The 23,672-nt window shown below is 40.1% G+C and overlaps 2 protein-coding genes across 2 annotated transcripts in view; one reads left to right on the top strand and one right to left on the bottom strand.

Moving 5' to 3' along the window:
* The window catches only part of LOC146630728 (phospholipid phosphatase-related protein type 5-like), a 63,452-nt gene extending 62,367 nt beyond the window's left edge, over positions 1-1,085 (top strand). Inside the window, exon 8 of the mRNA XM_085356062.1 lies at positions 888-1,085. Within this exon, the coding sequence (XP_085212188.1) occupies positions 888-996 (109 nt within the window). The 3' untranslated portion in view covers positions 997-1,085. The remainder of the gene's footprint in view (positions 1-887) is intronic.
* Positions 1,086-16,981: 15,896 nt separating this feature from the next.
* Positions 16,982-22,624, bottom strand: LOC146630727 (transcription elongation factor 1 homolog). The gene is made up of 4 exons (XM_085356060.1): positions 22,574-22,624; positions 22,135-22,271; positions 21,964-22,034; positions 16,982-18,672 (listed from the first exon to the last, which is right to left on the bottom strand). Exons 2-4 carry the CDS (start codon positions 22,248-22,250, stop codon positions 18,608-18,610), a joined length of 252 nt encoding a protein of 83 aa, XP_085212186.1. The 5' UTR covers positions 22,251-22,271; positions 22,574-22,624; the 3' UTR covers positions 16,982-18,607.
* Positions 22,625-23,672: the final 1,048 nt, after the last annotated feature.

Genomic DNA, 23,672 nt, shown 5'->3' with positions numbered 1-23,672 from the left:
CTTTCATGTTGTTGATATTTTATTCTGATTCCGTCTGAATGTCGCAGCAGGAATCAAGACTGATAAGACTGGGCAGCATTTTTCCAATCTTCTGTTTCCTGTGCAATTTATAGGAGTTGCACACACCAGGTGATCTTCTGCTGCTGTGGCTGATCTGCTTTGAGGTTTAACATGTGTTCAGATATGCTCTCCTGCATAGCTTGGATGTGATTAATGGTTATTAAAGTTACTCTTTACTTTCTATTACCTCGAAGCAGTCTGACTATACTTCAGGATGTCAGCGTGACCATGTGTACATGGATCTAAATGGACCCAATTATTGCTATGTGATTAAATATTTGCATTATTAAACAATTGAACAGATGTACCAGTGACTGCCAGTGATTGTATGTGCAAAGGTTGGATTGCAATTTGACGTGAATATACAAAAACCATAGTGACAAAACAACACGCACCCAGAGACCTGTGGAATTGATATTTTCATAAAGCATATGTGCAACAAGACAACCTATTAGAGAAAATTTTCATACATCAGTATGAAGGAGCAACTTTGTAAGGCTTTGTTTTTATATACTAAAAAAAAGTCAGCTGATTTGAGGGGTCAGATTTTATGGATCTTTTATGGAATGATCTTCCTGTCTTGTTTGACTCATTATGTCTTAATGTGTACCAGATGCTCTGATCTCTGTCTGATATCCCAGCTTTGTGTGTCCATTCTCTTGTCTAGACATCATCACTGGGCATTTTTTTTTTACTGTTATTATCTCAGTCTAGTCAAGTTCATTTGCCCTTTTCGCTCAAATTGAACTTCCCAAATATTTTACAATGTGTTCTGATATGAATTTTCTCTCTCGTCTTCCCCTCCCTTTCCTGTGTCCTCCCATTAGGCTCCAGGGCTACCGTATTCTGAGATCACATGACCATCAGCCAATCCCGTCCCCCGCCCCTCCCGATGTGCTCCTCCCCTCACGACGTTGCCTCACCAGCGCAGTCTAGACCTGCCCACTGAGTGCCCCCCGCCCTGCCACGCCCACCCTGAAGGACGAAAGCCTCTCAGACGAGTCAAATCCACCCAGGTCTGAAGGTCCACCAGCAAAAATCACACACGGCGAGCCTGGCCAAAATTCGCCATCTGCTAAGGACCAGACGGAGACAGAGACCTGCCCTCCTTACCTTGCACTGTCCTGTTTGTCATCCACGGTGGCCTACCTTCTCCTTTGGGTGAAAAAGACCCATTTCATGACTCGCCAAAGCCAGAGCTGTTAAAGCAATACTGTTTCCTGCTTTCTTGTCCAGTTTTTCCACAAAGACTATAAAGACTGTTGGCTGGTGATGACTTGATATTTTAAAAACAACAACAACAACAACAAAAACAATTAAAAAAACAACTCAGCAGCGCTGAGGGTTTGGGGATCGAAGAAAATCCCGGGCACAAGTGAATTGCCCTCAAGACCATTTTGTAACACTCAGGATGATTAAATAGAAACAAGCAGAGGACAGGAATAAGAACAAAGACCTTTATAATAAGAATACACGTACCATCGAGAGTATTAACATTTTCTTTTGTCCTCAAAGTCAATAAGAGATGCTGTCAAAGAGAAAGCACTTTTGTAAATTATAGCACAGATGAACCGACTCAGTGTTCACGAAACTGTGTTGTATCCTATTTTCTTTTATTTTATATTGTGTGACGTGATAGAAGAGAGATTTATACACACCACAGCTGTGCTCGTGATGCCACGTGTTTTGTGGCATCATTTAATTCATCCTCGAAGTGAACAGCATTTGATTTTCACCAACTTTCCAAATATCCTTATTCCTTTCTATTCAGGTGTGTGTTCTAAATGTACTGTAGGATTAATCTCCATCCTGTGAAACATTATGGAGAGCTCTGTGATTTGACATACTGCCTGTTCCAATGTGAAAGTCTGTAAAAACAAAATCCCTTTTGTCTGTTTCCCTCGTCCCCTTTTTTAACACTTCCATGCATCGTCTTTTATTCCAGAGTACATTCATCTAAATACTGGACACCTGTATGATGTTTCCTACATTTATATCAGCTGGTGTTTCCAAAACTAGTCTGTAATAAGAGTGGTTATGACATCAGTTTGCTGCAGTTCATGCATCTGTCCTGTCTAGTTGTTCCTAGCTCCATCAGTGTTTCCTCTCACCGATTCTCTAACAGTGATGGCACAGACCAGTGTGTAAGACAGAGGTAAGCCCTCTGAGCTGTGTATACTTTTGTACAGAATATAGGTTTTTTTTTACACAGTATATACCACATTATGTTTTATTGTGTGAAAAATGTGAAGCTACCTGAAGCTGTCTTGTATGAACATGAGTAGTAGCCTGATCTAAAGCAGGAATGTAGCACAGCGGAGAAGTGTGTGAAATCTAAAAGCATAAAATTGGGGTGTTTGGCTCACAACTTGCTTGCTTCTGCTCAGTTCAAAAGGACACTCCAGGGAGGGTATACTACTCTACACACTGGGTTATATAAAGAAGACGTTGTTAAGGTTTTATTAAGCGTGTGTGTGCGTGCGTGTGCATATTTGTGTGTATGTTTATAATGAGCACATTGTATGGCAGCATAACTGTTAATTTGGCAATCTGTTTTCTTAAGTTAAACTGTCAAAAGTAGCTGCTATAATTACACACTTGTACATGTGTGTAACTGCAGGCCTTCGAAGGACCCCTGCCAAGGCTTCTTAACAATGCCTGTTATAGCAGGTGCTCATTATAGCTCTGTGATTACCTACGGTGAAACTTTGTAAATAACTGAAGAGATAGAGAATACCATAACTGTCTAAATAATGTTATTTTCATGTTGAAATGTCACTGTTTTGTATTTATTTACCAAAATAAATCACAATTATAACACACCGCTTGGTGAATTACATTTTCTAATTTTCACTTTGTTTGCTACCGTTAATGAGGATATGGATTTTATGTGTTACTCTTTTTTTGTTGCATGGTCTTATTTGAAATACCGGACATTCAGTAGTGGTGCATGCTGCACATGCAAGTGACGGTTTTTGGACAATTTGTTTCAGTTGGGCAGCTAGCAAGAATGGTAAATGGACCGGTTCTTATATAGCACTTTACTACTCTGGCTGAGCACTCAAAGCACTTTATATAACTTGCCATTCACACAAATATTCACTATGCTTTGGTGCTTTTTATATAACTTTAACATACATTCATACTCTGTGTCAAAGAGCAACTTGGGGTTAGTATCTTGCCCCATTACAAGAATTCTGCATGCAGTCTGGATCAAACCACCAACCAACCACCAATTAGTAGATGACCCATTCTAGCCAAACCCAACTACCCCCAGCTACAGCCACCCCTGAGTCCTGGGTTCAAATCCACAGGCGGCTGAGGCTTTTCTGTGTAATTCCACCCACAGTCTAATGACATACACAGGGTTAGGTTTATTAGCAATACTAAACCAGCCATAGGTCTCTCTCTGTGTTAGCGCTGAATCACCTGTCCCAGGTGTACCCTTTACTTGCCCTATTTTAGCCTCCCTGTGACCCTGAATTAGATAGCTGAAGAAAATGGACAAATGGTTTCTGTTAATCTTGACAACAGTGACCAGAAAAATCAATCTCCTCCTTCACTACATCCATGAAGCGTCTCTGTGGTCTTCCTCTTTTCCTCTTCCCTGACAGCACCCTTTATTTTGCTTTTACTTTTTTGGATTTTTAGAGAACAAAGTAAACATACAAAGTGCTAAAGAATAAGAATGTACAAATTTGAAAAATGCAAAAATAACTTCACTGGAACTTAAAGCAATTTCAAATTCAGTGGAAACAATTGAAAACAAGTACACATGGTTTAAAGAAGCAAAACAATACAAATAAATCACACTTATCTCACAGAGTTCTTCGTGCAGGGAATTACACAGTCGTGCTGCTGAGAGTGCACGGGCTTGATCATCTTTAGTGTCCTGACAAGTCTTTGGCATTACTTATAAAGGTCATGTTGGAAGATCTCAGGCAATATTATATGGAGTCAGCAGTTTATGGATGCAGAGCGCATCCACAAACCGACTATGCAGCGATTTAAAAACCAGCAATAATATTTTTTAAACTATTTTAAGCCAGTGAAGGTCTACAAGGAAAGTCTTTTGATGCCAGTGTATGTTATGATGGGCGATGCTGGAATAATCAAGTAGTACAGGCTGAAATAAATGAATCTACTATCCCTCCTCTTTACATGTCCAAATCATCTCAACCCATCATGGGACAAATTCAATAAAAACAGCTGCAGTGGTGTGCTGACTTTGCCCCTAAAAGAATTTCTAAAAACTCCTTTTTTCCCCCTGGAAATTATACTAATATCACCATTTTTGCCATTGTGTAATTGTGCCATAGATTTGAATATGAGTGCCATGTCTCTCTATTATAATGTCTCTGACTGAAATGAACCAGATCCACAGTGGTTATCCAACCACAGGGCACTGCTAGAGGTGTCTAGAGTCAGAACTAGACGGACAGAATATAAGGCTGGTGATTTTAACATTGCAGCTGATTGGTGTTAGACATTTTAAATGAAACACCGGCGTGACTGATTACAAGAATTCTAGCCGGGACAGTGTGACTGTGACCCAGCACGCCACTAGATGGAATTCAATTTCCATTTTTCCTGCTGCTGTATGTCATGACATGCGATGATCTGTGGGAAAGATCTGTCTGTGCTCAGGTTCTGGAGTCATGATCCAGTTTCACACATCTGCACAATACATACTACAAGTACTCAGTGTATTGTACAGCACACCGTTTTGCTATTTCTACACAAAAAGACTTTATATTAGAAATTAGGGCTTGACTCAAACTGTGATCTTAGATTCTCACTACACTTCACAAAAAGGGTTTCTCTTATGTGAAGTGTTCCTGGAGATACCACAACAACCACAATTAGTCTGCATCTGTGATTGCTTCACTCATTTCCTTTTTAGGAAAATAATAAATAAATATAAAATAATAAAATTCTCATCAACATCATATTCTGAAAAGCCGACTCTTACTAATTTTGTCAATTTCACAGTGTAAACACTACAGGGTTTGTTGTAAAGCATGCAGGCAGTAATGGGAAAGTACTGCCCCTTAGTGGTCTTAATTGAACTTCTTGTTTAAGATGTACCAATCAACACATGAAATGTATTTACATATGCACTTGCATTTAATTATCTAACGCGCACTTGGAAGTACATTTGTCTAAATCTGTCTTTATCAATATACTATTAAAATCTGCAGCATTTCGGGATTGCAGCTTTATTCCTTGTGAATCTGCAGAAACGTGGCTCAAAACGTTGAAGCAGATAACTGTGGACACAGGGTGGCACTGTTTACCATGGTTACTGGGAAAGGGAAGCGCAAGAGAGGAGCTTTCAGGACTCACCAGCTTTAATGTTTATGAAATCAAACCCCACATTATGAATGTAAAAATATGCTAAAAGAGAAAATTTTATTTATTTATTTATTGTGGCTTGAGACCTCTGCTGGCCCGGGAGCAGGCATTATTCGTCAACTAATAAATGCAATGCAATATGGCACAATTACTTTGCAATAAAGACAAAGGCAATTTCTCTCCCTCTCTTTTCTCTCTCAATTGCCCCAATCTCTTCCCGCCCCTCTTTGTGTTCCTTTGAGTTTGTGTTTGTCAGTCTTGTTAATAGCAACACAAATACACACATGCACACACGCACGCACGCACGCACGCACGCACACACACGCAAACAGAGAACTCTCTGCACTCTCTCGACAACATTATCTTTTCCGGAAATTGCTTCTCAAGCACAGCCAGAGCCCCATTAGAAAAGAAGAGCGCTACGCTGTAACCTTTTTAAAAAGCCATTAGTGATGCACCTGCTTCTCTCTCTGTTCCTATTTGTCTCTCTTGTTAACACTGACACACGCATACACACACTAACAGACACACACACATTTTCTACATCCTGATTGCCAGCATCCCCATTCCCAATCGTACGAACTGGCTACTGAGCAAAAGCACACATCCACTCCAATTAGAGTATGAATCACTTACATCTTGAAGTTCTGCCTCAGAGTGCAAAACCACTCAATTTAATAATTTACGTGTGCTATTCTAATGACTTGTGACCGTTAAATTAGTGTTTTGGACATGAGTAATTCTCTCTCAAAGCTAGACACTGAGAAAACAGGATGGATATTTTGTAACATGTCAAGCCACTAGAGCTGATATAGGCCATCTGAGATGAATGATGAACTTGATTTGGGTGATTAGAATGTGTTAATATCACTTTAAGTGCAGTCAGAGATAGATCAGCGGTTATGACAGAACATAATGCGCAAGACGTAAACACGCGAACACGAGAAGCACACATATCTGTTAAGATACCTGTGTGAAAGAGAAAGGATTCCACTGATTTTAAACATCAAAATGTTATTAAATGTCTTGGGGAGGAGTACTACAAGTGTAAAAAACTTAAAAAAAAGTAGTATAAAGCCTTTTGTGGTTCCAGAGGGAGCCGTGTGAAGTTTTATAAATTGCCTCAAAGCACTTGGATCTGAAGACAACAAGCTTGAAAATGGAACAAATCTGAGGTGGAGTTAGAAAGAATGAGCTAGCCAGGCTGGGAGAGCAGACTGATGTTACATTAACATCAAAATACATGTGTGAAATCTAATACTGGCTAGTACAGCAGCTCTTCTACATATAGCCTACTACTTTCAGCACATACACACACAAAAGGACAAAAGAAAATTAGCATTTTTATAAATGTAGTGATGCAATTTATCAGAATGCCATGACCATCCACTCAGTTATATAGCAGAGCAATCAACTATAAAAAAAAATGAAAATGAGGAAGGGTTGTAAAAGTAGAATTTGGTGCAGAGCTATTGCGTTGTATTGTGCTGAGGCTTCAGCTAAATATCTGGACCTGATGCATGGATTTTGATCTGGATTTTTTTTTTTTTACCTGTTCATCGTGAGTGAGACAGTTTTAAAGAAGTGCAAATGTAATTACACCATTAAACCTTCTGAGGAAAAAAAATGAAAAATGTAAAACATATCTGGCTCTCACCCGAGACCAAACTGCTCATAGGCATTCAATTTATGTATTAAAGGGTCATGTATGACTGACTGCGCTTCTATGTGTGCGTTTCCTTGAGTACGTTCATGCTTGTCTGTGTGCGCCTTTGTGTGTGTGCGTGTCTGTGACTTCCTGTGATAAGCTGAACTTTACTCCCTGACTAAGTGTTTGGTAGTAATGGCCTTGATCCCTGAGTCACACGCTGTCTGGGACTGAACCGCTATGCATGTGTGTTTGAGAGAGAGACAGAGAAAAAGAAGCAGAGACTGAGGATGAGAGAGAGAAAGAGAAAGAGAAGTATCAAGGGGGGGGGGGGGGGGGGGGGGGGGTAGTCAAATGAGTGTGGTTTATCGCATCCCAAAACAAACCAGAGGCCTCTGAGTAATAAAAAGGCACTATCTGTCATAGTAAATTCCAAATAGTGGTTGTTGCCTTGCTGCAGTCTCCTGATTATCCTCAGTGGTCTGCCTCTGACAATTATGAAGCCATTAACACTGCGAGTGTGAGTGCACATATATACACGTTTGTGTGTGTGTGTGTATATATATATGTGTGTGTGTCCAAAAGAGAAAGGAGAGAGATACAGAGACGCTATGGCTGCTGATTTGAAGAAATATGCTTTCATTTATTTTATGGCCCTGGAGGCTCCAGTGCCTTACAGCATCAGCCTTCTGGGCTCTCAAACATTAAATTTACATGTTTGCTGCCTTTCTGCTATTGTTACTGATGCCTCTGACCAAATCAGAGACAGTAAGGCACAAAGAAAGAAATGGATTAAAAAACAAATCATACACAAAAGTTACTAGAAAAGGGTGTATACAGACTATCTCGTGTGTCAGCCATTACTGAGCACTTGGCAATCATACACATGCACACACTCTAATGGTTTTGAGCGGTCAGCCCTTTTACACACCACCAAATGAGGAGATGAGCAAAAATGTCTTTACCACCAATCCTATCCAGCATGTCTAATAAGGAAGACCATCCGCTGAATATATAAGAGAAAGATTGTTAAAAGGAACACAGACACTCCACCGGGGGAATATACAGTAGAAATCTTTTTGAGACTCTGCAGCAAACGCCCTTAATCAAGTGCAACTATAAATACACACACGATAATTGGAAGAATATGTAGTCTGTGGTATACATTGTCATTAAAACACTCTGAGAATCCAGATTCATTCTCTGTAGTGAGAAATCTGTAAATCTACACTAAGTGGTCGAAATCTTTTATCCGTTTGGGTTGCAGTGAGGATTCTACTGAAAACCGCTGAAAAGTGGGCTCAGCGACACATCCGAAAATCGCTGTCAGTGAACACAGTTGGTCTCTGCATCCATGAATGAAAGTTAAATCTCTGTCACGCAAAGATAAAACAAATATGAACAAGAGCCAGAAATGCCACTCCCAAGCTCACTTTAGATGGGCAGAAAAGTTGTACTATCAGGTAACCAATCAAAAGCTAAAATTCTTTTTGAGAAACGGTGGATGCCACACCCTGCAGCCCAAAGACCAAGGGGACCACCTAGCACGGCATGGATGACTCAAACTTCTGTGAAGGCAGCGCCAATGCTGCACAGGATACGTGTGTTTTGGACTAACATATGCTGCAATCACGACAAAATCTTTTCCAGTGTAGGCCTTTCTTATTTAAGCAAGGTAAAGCCAAGAAACCTTGTGCACACAGTACGAGCGTCCAGGTGCAAAACTGGGCTGGCTGCATATCATATCTGTCACCTATATAAAACATCTGGCCCATTGTGCAATAAAAATACAGCATTCTAAAAGCCTTGAACTGTTGAGCAAGACTGAGGAAAGATATCACTTCCACAACTACAGATATCCTCAGTTCTCCCCCAAAAGGAGTGTTATTTGATGAAGAATAATGAAACACAGAGTGAACATAAAATGTGTTGCTGGCTGTAAATTTTAAAATGGTCCCATTAAATCAACATCAACAACAATGACAAACAACAGAACCCTCTTTTAAGTGGGCAAATAAGTACTACATTCGGTTTCCCCTCCAAAGAGACGCAGCTAAATGAGATTTTAAAACAAACTGAGCCAACGGTAAGTATATGTAATGCCAAATGTAACGCACTGCAACAGCCCAGACCTTTAAGTCAATAACAGCACAAACTAAAATCTAAAATGACCATGGGGTTGAAGCAATATCGTGAAAGATTAAAACCTGGCTGTTGCTCCAGATTGCATTGTGTTTTCCAGGTTTGTTCACTCACATTATTTAGAATATTAGTCAGACTGCTGCGGGCTCAAAGCATCACGAATCCACGAACAATGAACTACAAAACGTGACACCTGTGATAAATACAGATTTCGTGTGAAAGCCGCCCACATATAATATTTTTTGCATAGGAAAATTAAAAACAACAACAACAACAACAACAAAAAGGCACCGTGTGCTACAGCCAGCGGGCGAATTAATCAACCAGTGTTGCATTCGATGTGTAAAGCCAATATTTCTATTTTCTTTCTCTAGGGCCTGCCAGTGGTCCATTATGGCCCTGGACTTGGGGACCGCTGCACTATGGGCGGGGGGCATTGGTCCTTGTCGGCGTGGTTTTATGGAGGCATGGACAAGAAAGAAAGAAAGAAAGAGAAGAGGAGGAGGGGATAAGAATCAGAGGTGGGGGAAAAGAGAGGTGAGAGGTTGCAGATGAGTTGCATGGCATGGGATAGTGATGCTGCTGCATAGGCTCCATCGCTCCATCCCTCCCTCGGAGAGAATGGAAAAAACAAGGAGTGGTTATGTGATTCCCCACATGCAGGGTGAGGAGCGCACAGTGGAGAAAAGGAATAGCGGGGAGGGGGGCGTTTCCCTGCACAGCACAGTCTATTATCACCACACTTGAGCATGGATACGTTGTACAGCATATGGAGCGGCTTTTTCAGCTGACATAAAGGTGGACGTGGCGGTAAGTTAAATGTCTTTGTTTTTTTCGCTTTCATTAACCACGAAAAGCGATTTGGGCATAGTTCGCAGCACGGCGTTGTTGCTCAGGGTCCCGTCACTTTACACTGTCCTGTTTATTAAAGATATTTTGTTGATAATCCCTGAAGTGAAGAAAACAAGACTTGTAGATTTCTGCTTCATTAGCCGCTTTGCAGCACAGCATGGCATGAGATTACGCCCTATCAATTTGTCGCTGGCACGCTTTAGGATTTGATAACTAAACAGGTTGGTCCCAGCAGCCTCACTCCCAAATGCCTATCAGATTACTTGATGCGAATTGTACCTGCATGCAGCTTAGGCTAATATTTAACCACAACAGCATGCCAACGTGTCTTCCTCCTTTGTATCCGGTTGGGGGGGAAGAAGAACGAAAAAAAGAAAAAAGAAAAGATGCTTAAAAATCTCTTTCACGCTCCCTGCAAAGGGTTAAGGATTCAATCCACGCCTGCCACTCTGAACTGGGTTCTCCTTGTCAGTAGAAGCGGATGTATTTACAAACAAAGAAAGCTTAATATCCAAGCCTGTCACGTAGGGGACAGGTGCTGGCTATCTGCAATTTTTACAGTGGTGTGTGTGGTTGTCTGGTTATCTGGGCTAGTAGGCCAACTGGAGCCTATGCATTAAGATTAAAGAAACCAAAGTGTCTCTTTTAAGTTTGTCACTAAAAGTTTGGCCCAAGGCTGATGGGTTGGATTCTTATTCTGCACTATAGGCTGAATTTTTTGCAACTGCCATCGCTGGGTCGTTTAGTTTTTGTCTGTGTGGTGACTATAAGACCCCACAGTGTAGCAAAAAAGAAAAAAAATGACTGGAAAGATTTGCTGTTGCAGGCATAAGCATAAACATCCTCATAACAGTGCCTTTAGTTCCAAGCAATTAAGCAGTAATGTGCAAGCAGCAGCTCAGCATCCGCTTAGTCTGTCTCCATCTCAAGACTGTCTTGTCTTTGCCCCTGGCACAGCCACTTGTGATTCTGCATCCTATCTGAAATACCAGGTACATTAAATGATTGCTAAGTCTATTGCATCAGACATAAATATGAAACACAGACCGATTTTCTTTCATTAGGCCCTCCAGCTGGAGCCAGTTCAATTTCAATCAAGTCAATTCAGGAAATGGATTTTCTTATAAATGCGAGCCAGATGTCGTTCGCTGCGAAATGAAGTTCTTACCAAGTCTATGCAGAAATTATTAGAATTATAAAATGTGCATGCAGGGCAAGTTCATATGATTGTGAACGTAAAAAGGAGGCGAGAAAAAAAGGCCTGCCTGTCTGTACACTCAAAACTGCTGCCACAGGCACACCCATATGTGAGTGTCTTGCTATCATAGCTTAACCCCCGCATACATGGCTAAAACCACACTGAAGCATGTCTTCAAATTACATGAAGACATTCCAGTGACACCGAGCAGACACAGACCGGTCCTGAGTAGTGAAGAGGGCAGCAGCAGGGTGTATTTTTACACCAGATCTCTGACACCTACGTACATCTCTTCACAGCTCTTGGTGAGAACAGAAGACACGTCCACTTGAGTTGTCATCATCAGCAGCCCAGACATGGACAGTTGGGATGGAGGAAGAGGCAAGATGCGAAGGGGAGAGATGAGGCGAGAAGACTAGAGAAGTATAGGTAATGAGGGAGGCGTCAAGATCTTGTCGATGTGATGGCCCTAGCTAGTTTTGGCACTTCTCGCAGAATGACAGCAGGATAGGAAGTAGACTATCACCAGAGTCTGAGAGGTGAGGGGTTTTGTCAGTGGCAAATGGGAACTTTTGAGGGGTGTCAGGTTCCCTGAAGTGCACCTCTGATAGGTGATTGGTTCGTGTGTGTGTGTGAAAATGGATAAACAAGCTGATCCGAGGATAACAAAGGGATAAAAGGGTAAATGCGTGGCAAAGAGAGGGAAAGGCAGCAGAGGGATCACAATGATTAGAGAGGAAAGGTTAAGTGGAAAAGTGAGAGATGAGAGGAGAAAAAGAAAAGAGAGTGCATCAAGTCAGGTTTGTAAACTAGTTTGTTTCCGGGGGGAACTGTCTGTGGTGCTGATGTAACCCCGACAACTCCCACCCCCTCTTTTCCCAATAAAATCTCCTTCTCCCTCATTCTCTCCTCCTCAGCTATTGACTGACAGCTACTGTGGCTCTAATTGGCAAGTGTGGATAGGGGAGAGTAGAGCTTATTCTCCATGGGACGGACCAAGCAAGAGAGAAAGAGAGTGTGTGTTGAGGTGGGGAGGAGATGGGGGACGTATCCAGGGAAGTGGTCCAACAATAGTTGAGGGGAGAGGAGACAAAGCAAAGGAAGAAGGGAATAGATGGTCAAACGGAGTCGTAAACAGTATGAAGGAAGACAGCGGGTGAGGAGGGGAGGATGGAGGTGAGGACTAAACATCTGTTTGGTAATCACTCTCTCCCCTCAGTGCAGTGTAACACATACTGACACCTTTTTGATAATTGGTGAGCCTGCCCTCTCCCTCAGCGCTTGGCTAAATGGTTGCTTGATACTGGGGAGAGCACAGGGACTAGCTGTTGGCAGTGTAATCTGTTTACTTGGTGCAGCTCAGGTACAGACGCATAGCAGGCTGCCTGCGTGTCTGTGTGTGGATGTATGCGTTGCTGTTGCTTACAGTCGGGCTATCAGTCTAACAGTGTGCTCGAGATGTGACTGCGTGTGTTAAATGCGTATTATAACCTCAGAGCAATGCCGCTCCCTTGTCATTCAAGGATAAAAAATGAAAAAGAAAAATGATCTCTTTTGTCTCTTTTATCCCAGGTGCTGTCCTTAAAGATGTGCCTCCACACAGACCTACTTCAACACTGCAATCTTATTCAGAGTGCAGAAGCTGAAGGGAAGCACACAGAAAAGGAAAGTGAGCTCCACAGTCGAGAGGAGAAAGAAAGTAATAGAGGGGAGGAGGTGGGCATTTCTGCTCCTGTCTCGACCACGGGTATTCTTGGGTTGATAATACAGATGTGGATGTTATTGCTTGAGAATACGCGTAGTCGAGCGGAAGCTTTATCATCAGCACTGGACCATAAACAGAACATTGCTCAGAGCCCAGGCAGACACATTTAAATGTATAGTCAAACTGAGGCATTTGGTGATTTTTAATTAAGCGCCCAGAGGTGACTTTTTATGGCAAAGGCTTATTTTGTTTAATCAGAAAGGGTTTTTATTTTTAAATAGAATCCAATCGAGGCTAGCAGGAGCCCAAATCCAATCCAGCCAATGAAAGGGTTTTATCATCGCAGTTTTATCAACCATGTCAACCCTTTACACCTGTGGAGGAAATGAGTTTGTGTCATTGGCTAGATTCAGCCTCCCCTGCAGAGGTGCTGGTGGGAAAGACTTGTACCATGCCACTAAGCTAAACCCCCAGGCATTAGTTCAGGGAGCTTAACACAAAAGTCTTCAGACTTAGACGTTAATTCCAAATTCTTGATTGCATATCCTTGTCATTCAGTCGTGCACACAAGTGATCCTATAATCTTATCAGTTGATGGGTGTCTTTCACAGACCTTCACACTCTGCACTGAACATTTTCCTGAAGCTGAGCAGAAATTTCAAGTTAAAAGAAAAAAACTAGCCGTGTGTTCCTGGACTTCACATCCCCCAGGCAAGGGGATAATATATTATATTATAACTGTGCATAAGCATCGTACCGCTGCACTTGCAACCACTGTTGCATTCCTATTTTCGAATCTTGCTAAAAATGTGTGTTTGATGCCCGTAGCAGCAACAGTAGACAGTACCACATGAGGACATGTCAAGGCTTGCACCCATGGCTGACATTTCAGCGTTCAGCTCAGCTGACTGGCTGTCACGATGGAGATCCAGACCCACATTCGCACATACGCTCAAGTGCCTGAATGTTCACATAATCTAGATGCTGGTAGGAAAATCGGGGATTGAGGGATCTCACAAAAATAGGCATATAGATAGATCTCACATATATGACTCACGGTGCAGCTAGTAGGTTCACTGGGTCCGCGTGCCAGTGAGGAAATAAGGGATTGACTGATTTTATGGTTAACTATTTTTAGTCAGAATGATGGATGTTTATGTTCTTTATTGATCAAGCTGAGGTGTGGGTTTGAAAAATTCCCGGACGTTTGGGCGTGCTGATTAATCAGGTAGCAGCTGTGTTCGAATAAAACATTTTACATTTTGGGCGCATTTTGCTAAGTATTATAAATTAGAAAATCAGCATTTCATTGCGAATTCAGCAATACATTAGCATCTGGTTATGTCCGTGATAAATTACACCCTTATCATTCACACGATTTCTTACTACTGTGTAAGCAAATCTCTTAAGAGTGTGTAATTATAATTTATACAAATTTCACTCCGTGGTTGCATAAACTTGTTGATTGGGCAAAGCCATTTCTGCGGTTTGGCGTGTATTTGTGTGTGCGCTTCTAAGCAACAAAATGACTATTGTGAGCACAGCTCCAGGTGCCTAGCAACCAAATCGCTGTTTCCTTGGCAACAGTTGCCTTGCACTCACTGTGTGGGTGATTGGCAGCCTTGACAACGGAGACGGAGTGACACTTGACCTCGCGTGCTGAATGGGAGAGGAGAAAGAAGAAGCGAGAAATAGAAGAGAGGGGGAGGCAGTGGGAGGGGACGTGCAGAGACAGAGAAGAGACTAAGTGATAATCATTCTCCATTGTAATCATCCTCCAGCATGTTTCATAAGGCGTCGTCAATACCTCTCCAGCTGGGGTCCATCATCAAACACAATACACAGTACAGTGCTCGCATGCATGGACACACTCTTCCTGGGTGGAGAGCCCAGGCAGGCACTCCACATCTCATCTATTATCACTCAGCCCTGCCTGGTGCACAACCTTGCTACACTGTGTCTTCTTTCATTTGTGATCTGCTACATCCTCCACTCCGTGGGGATGAATGGATACTGGACTCCTAAAATGCGTCACGGTCACAAATGCCACAAGACAGTAGATAAGGAGCTGCACACAGAGACGTTTAATTCCAAATAGGTGCCATCGTTGTCTTTGGAACATTTAAATTACTGTAATTGATTAAATCAGCGTTTTGGTTTTCTCCATCTACCCTTTTGTTAGCTGAGGGAGGGTTTCATTGTGCTGTGCGGAATTTCCTATATATCAGAAATCGTATTTTTGACTCTGTGTTTAAAGATATCAAAGGATCAAAACTGCACAAACGCCAAAAAAAACAAACTGTTTTGCTTTTAGCGCGAAGCATACTGTACAATACAAACCCAGTTTGATGAAGGCTCTGTAAAGTTGTGTAAAGGGCCAATTAAAAATGAAATGCAATTATTTGACGATCATAATGGTTCCAACACTTTTCAAAAAAGCTGCAACAAGGTGCTGTTTGCTGCTGTTGCATTTTTTTAAACACCTCTCTGTAAACATTTGGGACCGAGGAGACCATTTTTGAAAGCAGGGTGTTTTACATTACTTGCTTACATTAAGATTTTAGCAGTTACAGGCTTCTTTTTATTTTTCTTTGTTTCATAGTGTGCCAAATGTTTATAGTAGGTGACAGCTCTGGACTGCCGGCAGTTTTAGCACCAGGACTCCGTTATCACACAGCATTGCAGTTATAATACATATTGAATGTGGTCTGGCATTGTCTTGCTGAAATAAAACAAGGCTTTCCCTGAAAAGATGTTGTCTGGATTGAAGCATATGTTGCTCACTATTAATGGCACCTTAACAGATGTCATTCGCAGAAACGCCTTCCCTTTGGATTGCATGCTAATCACAAATCAGATCACATCCCTCTCCTCTTATCCAAGATGATTTTTTAAATGTTTTTTTCTCCTTTTTTTTCACATGGTAGTTTTAACCCCGATTTGTGGGTGGAGTGATTAACTATATTTTCTAATAATGGTTTCCTAAAATTAGCGGTGCCCATTGTGTATACACTTTTCTGTGGATGCTCTTAATGATATCATGTACCATAAATTATAAAAATCCTAAAATGATTTCTCCTGTGCAGTCTGCGACAGTGGTGAACTCCCTATGTTTGCTTCTGAGATGCTAATTGTAACCATTCATGTTACTAATTAACCTCATGAGCACTGGCGCGTTATTAATATTTATGCAGTGATTCTATGTAAAGCCTACGGTGTAGCATATGCAAGTTGCCGACGCCCTTTCCAGCATTTACATCTTTATACAAGTGTTTGCCGTATGTACGGTGTGGATTAAACACGCGAGTATACGACCACTGTGAAACTGTGCAAAACACAAAACATGTTGCTGCTGTCCAATTCAAAAAAAATAAAATTTTTAATTTTCATCATTCTGTTGTCTTTGTACCATTTTTAATTAATACTGCCTTTCAAATTATTTCAAAGATAATAATTTGAAATTATAAGATGGCCTTGTAAATAAGTTTAATGTTTTTTAACAATGTGGGGAAACATCTTTCAATCATTCAACCTTTCAAGGAAGCAAATCTCTTCTAATTGTGCTTGTACACACACACACACACAGTCATGTCGGTTATCATTTTACATTTCTGTTATTCTGTTGGAATATTTTAATATCACATAAAATATATAAGGTGGCAAGCCTAATTACTTTAACAATTCTTAGTAAAAAACTAATTAAGTCATCTGTCTCTTTGTAGAGCCACCGATTGCCGTAAAAATGTTACAAAAAAATAATCACATTAATAAGCCAGACTTTAACAGGGTTGTGTGTTTTTTCTCATTAAGATCTGGACAATGTGGTGTATTTGGAGGCAAGCCCACACACACACACATTCTTGCTTCCATAAATACTTATTAGCACCCCAAGTGTTTATGAACATGTGGGTGAAAATCCAAGAATTTGTTTTTGTAATATTTACTAAGCTACAGTAGCATGCTGTTTCTATAATTTACAGAGTATTTCTGCAAAACGAAACTGCTTCTTCCCATTAAACGGCAGACGTGAGATCAACAGGACAGGTAAGTCAGAAAACATAACATACTGCTTGGATTTGGAATTTTCATCAGATTTGTGGAGCGTAATAAAAAATGTAATAATGATGGGGTTACCCTTAAGTCTCTACCACAGGATCAAAATCAAACATATCCATTAAGTAAACATTAAACAAAACAGCTCTGATTCATGATACCCAAAACAGATGGCTGAGTAGGAGTGTCATAGAGCATAAACTACTGACTTCAAGGCATCGAAATACTGCACATTACTGCATATACATGCCCATTAAAAGAACATTTGTGCATCTTAAAATTATTTTATTTCATGAACATATAACCTAAAGACATCAGAAACAGAAACTGAATGGATTAAAAACATTTCAAAACTCATGAACTCAGCAGCTCAGCATGAATCTTGAACATCTTGTTCCTCTCTAGAGTGGAATGACCTAATGCTGTGACACAGATGTCTGAGTGACTGCATTATGACCAGAATCTGTAACATCATACTTAAATCTGAGTAATCATTATAGATTACACACACACACACATACACACAAAGCTCATGATTAGCTATTTCAGTGACATTTTCCAGCACTGCAGTTGGACTGAACAAACATCCGGCTCAGGATTCCTTGTACCAAGACTGTATAAATCATTAAAAAAACAAGACAATTTTTACTCTTCAACTAGATCGAGTTGCTTGTGTCAGACTTTGAAAAACTGTAGGAATAATACTCAAGAGTTGTCCATTTTAAAATCAACCTACTCACCATATTCATAGTTTCTTTCATGATACAAATATTCATATTAAAATATTCAAATGCTAAGATGTGAATATGTTCGCTTGCATAATCTTTGTATCTCTTAGATATCTCTAGCAGTTAGAAACTAAATACCTGGAAGCATTTTTTCAATGCAAAATACTTTATTTTAAAAGAATGGACCTAGATGATCACCAATAAGGTCCCCCAACCAACCACCCACCCAAAAAAGAAGCTGTATTTTTAAAACAGACAGCTCTGCTAAATGTGTAAAGATAAATCAGGGTACACTGCACAGAACAAATTATGTAATAAATCTCAAGAGTCAAAACTAGAGTTGTGAGCTGAAACCTTAAACAGAAAGGGGAGAACTCTTCACCACCTTTCTGACAGGTGTAGAGACAAAGCGCAACATGTCATACTCTGAAATCAGGCCTGCTAGAAGGAAAACAGCCGGCCTCACAATGTGCAACAAAATGTCTGTAGCTAGCTAAAATAGATTAGATTTTACTATCAGTTTAATTATTGTAGCATCCATGTCTAGTTAGCTGTTAGAAAGTTAATGCTAGGTATGTGTCGGCAACAGAGTACCCACAAATTTGACATTTGGATATTTTATTTATCAGTAGTTGCACATTTTCTCCCATTTCTGCTGCTGATTCAAGCTCAGTTTTTTGTTTGGCAGCTTATAAAGAGTTCAAGAACCTGCAAAGCGGCCATTGGGCAATTGACAGCTTTTTGTGAACAGGAACATATGACAAGCATGCATCAAGCAATGCAAAAAGAAAAAGAAAAAAAAAGGTTTTCCTCTTCAGTGTGGGTAGAACTTAACTGCGCTCTGTTTCTAACCATTTTCATGAGTTCTATTGATTGGCTGCTTCACAGGCGTCTATCCAATCACTATACACATCAACTGGCTCTGACAGATCTGAGGAAGAATGGATTAAGGATAAAAAAACGATGCTGTTGCTTAAAAATAAAAACATCCACAGACAGAGAATGAGGTGAACTTTAAAAATCAATACAAAGTTCCAGTTATTACAATGTGTTTGAGCAAATCGCATTCTGAAGCCAGGTTATTTATTGGAAGTAAAATAAACGAATTAACATTTTCCAAAGGTCTCCTGCCTTTCTAAGCTTGTACCACAACATTTTTATTACTCTGATAAAATTAAACAGTTCCTCATATTGGTCTCAGACTACACGGAGATGGAAAAATGACGTGAGCTGCTGTCGTTTAAAGTATAACAATATAGTTTGATTATATAACCTTTATTTAAAGTCAGCCTACCACCTCTTTTTTCCTGATAATTTAACCTTGTCTCCCAGCTGTCAACAACCAAGTATTTCAGTCATTTGATATCATTAAATTGCTCATATGACCTACAATTAAGCTCTCAAGATATCTGATTTAATCTATGTGGTTACTGTGGCCAAGTGAAAACAAGATAACGGTATTATTTTTTCCCAAAACAAATACTGATTTAGTTATGCACCAGTTAGTTTTTAGGTGGACTTACTACATAGTCAACCTGAGATAAGTTAGAAGCTATGGTCATATGCACGGTATATGAAAGAGACACTGTCTCATTTCAGTGATGTGGTGAGGCAATGAAGGCAAATGCTGATGTTGACATTTAAGGCAGGTTTCCTAAGACGAGCTATTAGTAAAACATATAGGGCCTCACAAAGAAAGAAAGAAAGAAATGACCAACAACCTGACCACCTGCATATGTATGACCAAGGTTTTAGCCTAATGCCACTCTATATTATTCAAAGAGGCAGTATACAACGAATTAAGCTCAATACAGCCAGAGTTTCTTTGCTTTAATGTGCTTGTCAAAGCCTATAACTAGGGCTGAACGATATATCGCATTTGCGATAATATCGCGACATGATCAAGTGCAATTTTCTAACCGCAAAGGCTGCGATTATACTCTGGACATGTCCAAATTCATGGGCTGCATCCTCCTGAGGCTGCATTTGTAGACCGATTACGTCACAGCGACGCGCCGAAGGCTGTCCAAATTACTACCATATCCCAGAATTCATAGCGCGGCCCAGCCAAACTCCAGTTTCCAGCAATGGCGGCCGCTACTAAGTTTTAAAATTACTCATACTAATCTTTCTGGGTCACAAAATAAACTTTTAACATATTTTCAGGCGAGAAAGTAGTTGTGTAAACATCAAATATCTGCTCGGTTTATCAAGATATCCCATATTTGCAAAAGTGCTTCGACGTTTTCAGAGGCGTCTGCTACCCACCAGCTCGACAGCTAGCCGGGAGCTCGAGGGTTACTGATGCGGCCGAGAACGGCACAACTCCCGGCACATCATTTTCAGATCACCGCGGAGTTTCGCTGCTTGGGTTAAACGTAATATATAAGTCACTTAGACAACCTAAAAATGTTATTGTTGGGCTTTTTTCAGTGTTTTGTTTGTTCGTGAGTAAATCGGTTTGGCTGAGATTAAAGTTATTAGATTAGATAAAATAAAACTTTATTAATCCCCCGGGTGGGTTCCTCCTTGGTTTTCACACAGCTGACTAAACGTCAAACAGAAAACTTATTAAATAGAAGTATGAGACAGTCGAGAATTTACACCAGTGTCTGGTTATATTTTAGATAGCAAGAAGCAGACGGCCGAGTTTATTAAACTCCACCGAGACAGCGGTGACGCTAATCAGAAGGCTAGACCGTCCAATTTCACGCCTTTAAATTTTAAAGGCGTGTTTGTGTGTGTGTTTATACAATTGCTATTATGTTTGCACTTTATGTGTAATGTTACTGACTGCAGAGATCAGTAAGATGTGTGTATTTTTTATTTATTAGTTTTATTTATTTAATATTATTTTTTAATTGAATGACTGTCTAGTAGTTCACAGATGTCGAAAAACTGAGTGTGGTAAAGCCACTGATTTTTTTTTATGTATATTTCTGCAATCTGCACATTGTACTGACTTTCATTTTAATGTTTACACCAGGGTTCCTTGTCAGCACTTTATGCTCAGATGTTTGTAAGCTAAAAATAAACTATTGTGTATGTTCAAATATACTGTTGTGATTGAAGAAGTTAAATAAAAATGTCAGTCATCAATTCATGCATCACCTCATGTCATCATAACAGAGGTCTGTCTTCCAGGAAAGAACAGTTTAAAATTAATGTAATATAGTATTGGCCATACTATATGATGTATTGCTTGTCTTTGTTTAATAATACAGAAGACAAAGACCTTAAAAAATAATCGCATATCGCATCGCAATCGCAATATTGGGGCAAAAAATCGCAATTAGATTATTTTCCATAATCGTTCAGCCCTACCTATAACCCTAGATAACCACTGTTGTGATGCACGTTATAAACTTTCTCCATTAAGAGTGTTCTGCTTCAGGCTCTGTGGGCGCTCACATAAAATCATGTGGATTTTCTTCCACGTGAAATGATACCTGTGAGTGCCACCTACACTTCACAGATGTTATCAGATAATGACAATACAATGCTGTCTAAAAATCCACCAAGAACATAAAACATATAATAGTAAAGAACAAGACCGGTACAAAAGAAAAGGTCAGGAGATTATTCCTGCGGCAAATCTTGGGATTAATCGCACAGAGCGGTAAAACAAACACTTTAAATTAAGTTAATTACATAATAACCGCTTGAGCCTCAGTGCCTTTTTAACACTAAGCCACAACCTTCTAGGTAACTTGATGTGCACCTCCAGAGAAATGCAACTAAATGTCGGATCAACGCATACCACGATTACTTTGACGGGGTGCATGGTTGCAGTGCAGGGATAAAATGAGTTTCTGGTTACAACGTAAGCTAGGACGTAGATTTCCTGCAGAAGAATAAATCAATTTTAAGAATAATTGAATTTTACACCAAAACTCTAAAGATAACCTACTCTCAACCAGGTTGTGTGTTCAGCATAGGTTTTTATCAAGGTAAAACGAGATCACTTTTGTGACAAAGAAAACGCTGACTTTAAGCGCAACATAGCTCAACAAGCCATTAAACTGGTTTTATAGTACATCCCTATGAACTTCTTTAACCCCTGAATAATGTATGAGCTAATATTTTATTTTGTCAAACTACTTTTCCTCATATAAAAAATTAATTTAAATGTGCAAAGATAATAAAATAACAAGAAACTGCTCTGCCTTATATTTGCTTTGCTGCTATATGAGAAAGAGAGCTGCCACCTAAATAAGGATACAGGTAATGGGGGTCTGGAACTCCTCCAAGCAGACTGTACATGATATTATCCCAGTGTTTCTGCTTCTCTCCCTGTTGAAAGACAAAGCGAGAAGAAGCGTCAGAGACCACCAATCACCTAAGAAATCTACCTACGAACCATAGACCAGGTGTGTTTAGGTGGGCACTATACATTTTGACATCACATGACTTCTCGTGGTTGCAGAAAGGACATGTGAACTGAGTTTCCAGATCCCCCGTCATCTTCTTCTTTGGAGGAGGCTTTCTTTTGGATTTGCGACGACCCATTTTACACAAAGGGAATCGAGTCTGAGTGAAAGAAACAAAAATCACACTGCTTCAACAAAGACGGCACGTACACTGGACCAACAGCACCATATATATGTGAGAATACTTGCTAAAAGAACAACACCAGCTGCTAGTTGCTGCTGGTGCCCCACACTGTTGTTAACAGGCTAACGTTAGCATGTTTGTTGTTGCTCTCTCGTGCAATACAAATCGTCTCGCGATAGAAAAAAATACTTAATGCTATATTCTATTTCATTATACCTCAACTATCCCCACATATTAAACACACAATGACCGGTAAACGTTATGTATTGATAGTTTACCTTTTCTTGTTGAAAACACACGCTACCGTTTTGCGGAAACGGCTTCCGTTGGCTCCAGCACCCGTAACTCTTCGCGTTACGTAATTGGAGAAGAGTGTGAGCGTCGTGGCCTGCTATTGGCTAGCTGACGTGTCTGTTAACTGCCTGATAGTGACGACAAAGATCTTGGCGCTGCCTATTCCCACGTGGTGGCGACAGAAGCTTGTTCAGGTTTGCCTTTGTTTTCTAAAGAAATAAAATAATATAAAATAAAATAAAAACCTCAGTTTTGCTGTTTTGACATGCTCCACATCTCGCAAGGCTAACATTGGTCAAATGTGCTTCGATTTCTAGTCAGCAACAGTAGCTCAACACTGTTAAGATGCTGGTTTGATTCGCTCAGTTCAGCTTGGTTAACCGATTCAGGGAGCTAATTTGCGTTCTACTGGTTAAAGCCGAAAACAAAGTGCAGTGAACAACAGTTTGTTTGGCATATTTGTCACACTTACATGTTTCAGATCATTTTTAAACTTCTTAGACAAAGATAACCAGAGTAAGGGTATAAAAGAACTGCAGTACTCTAATCAGGCTGAGATAATTCCTGTTGTTTCTTATTTGGCGCTCATGGGCATGTGGGTGTGTGTTTTGTGAATGACCCTGTATGAGATATTGTTTGTTTTATTGTTGTTATAATTATTTGTAATGTAACCTAGCACGTGACTGGAGGTGGAAATTAGCTTTATGCTAACTCTGATATAAAGTATCATAATGGCAACATTTATGTTAATATTGTACATCATTTATTTTCAAATAAAACCAATAGAGCATATAGTAAAATAACATTTTTAAATTATAATTTAATTTATTAAAGTGGGTAGTTATCTAAACCCCACCTGGCCCTGTGTGAAAAGAGCAATTGCCCCAAAGTCTAATAACTGTTTTTTTCACCCTTGGCATCAGAATTAGAATTCGAATTCAACTTTATTGTCATTGCACATGTCACAAGTACAAGGCAAAGAAATGCAATGAGGCGTTTGAGATAACTGGCAGTGAGACTTTAACTTTACTGTAGAGGAATTTTGGCCAGCTCTAAATTCAGCCAAACTGAAGGGTTTTAAAG

Source organism: Diplotaxodon limnothrissa, linkage group LG6 (genome assembly GCF_057381915.1).
Source record: "Diplotaxodon limnothrissa isolate DT_005_m linkage group LG6, D_limnothrissa_male_GT1.1, whole genome shotgun sequence".
Taxonomy (NCBI): Eukaryota; Metazoa; Chordata; class Actinopteri; order Cichliformes; family Cichlidae; genus Diplotaxodon; species Diplotaxodon limnothrissa.
This window is presented reverse-complemented; position numbering and strand designations above follow the sequence as displayed.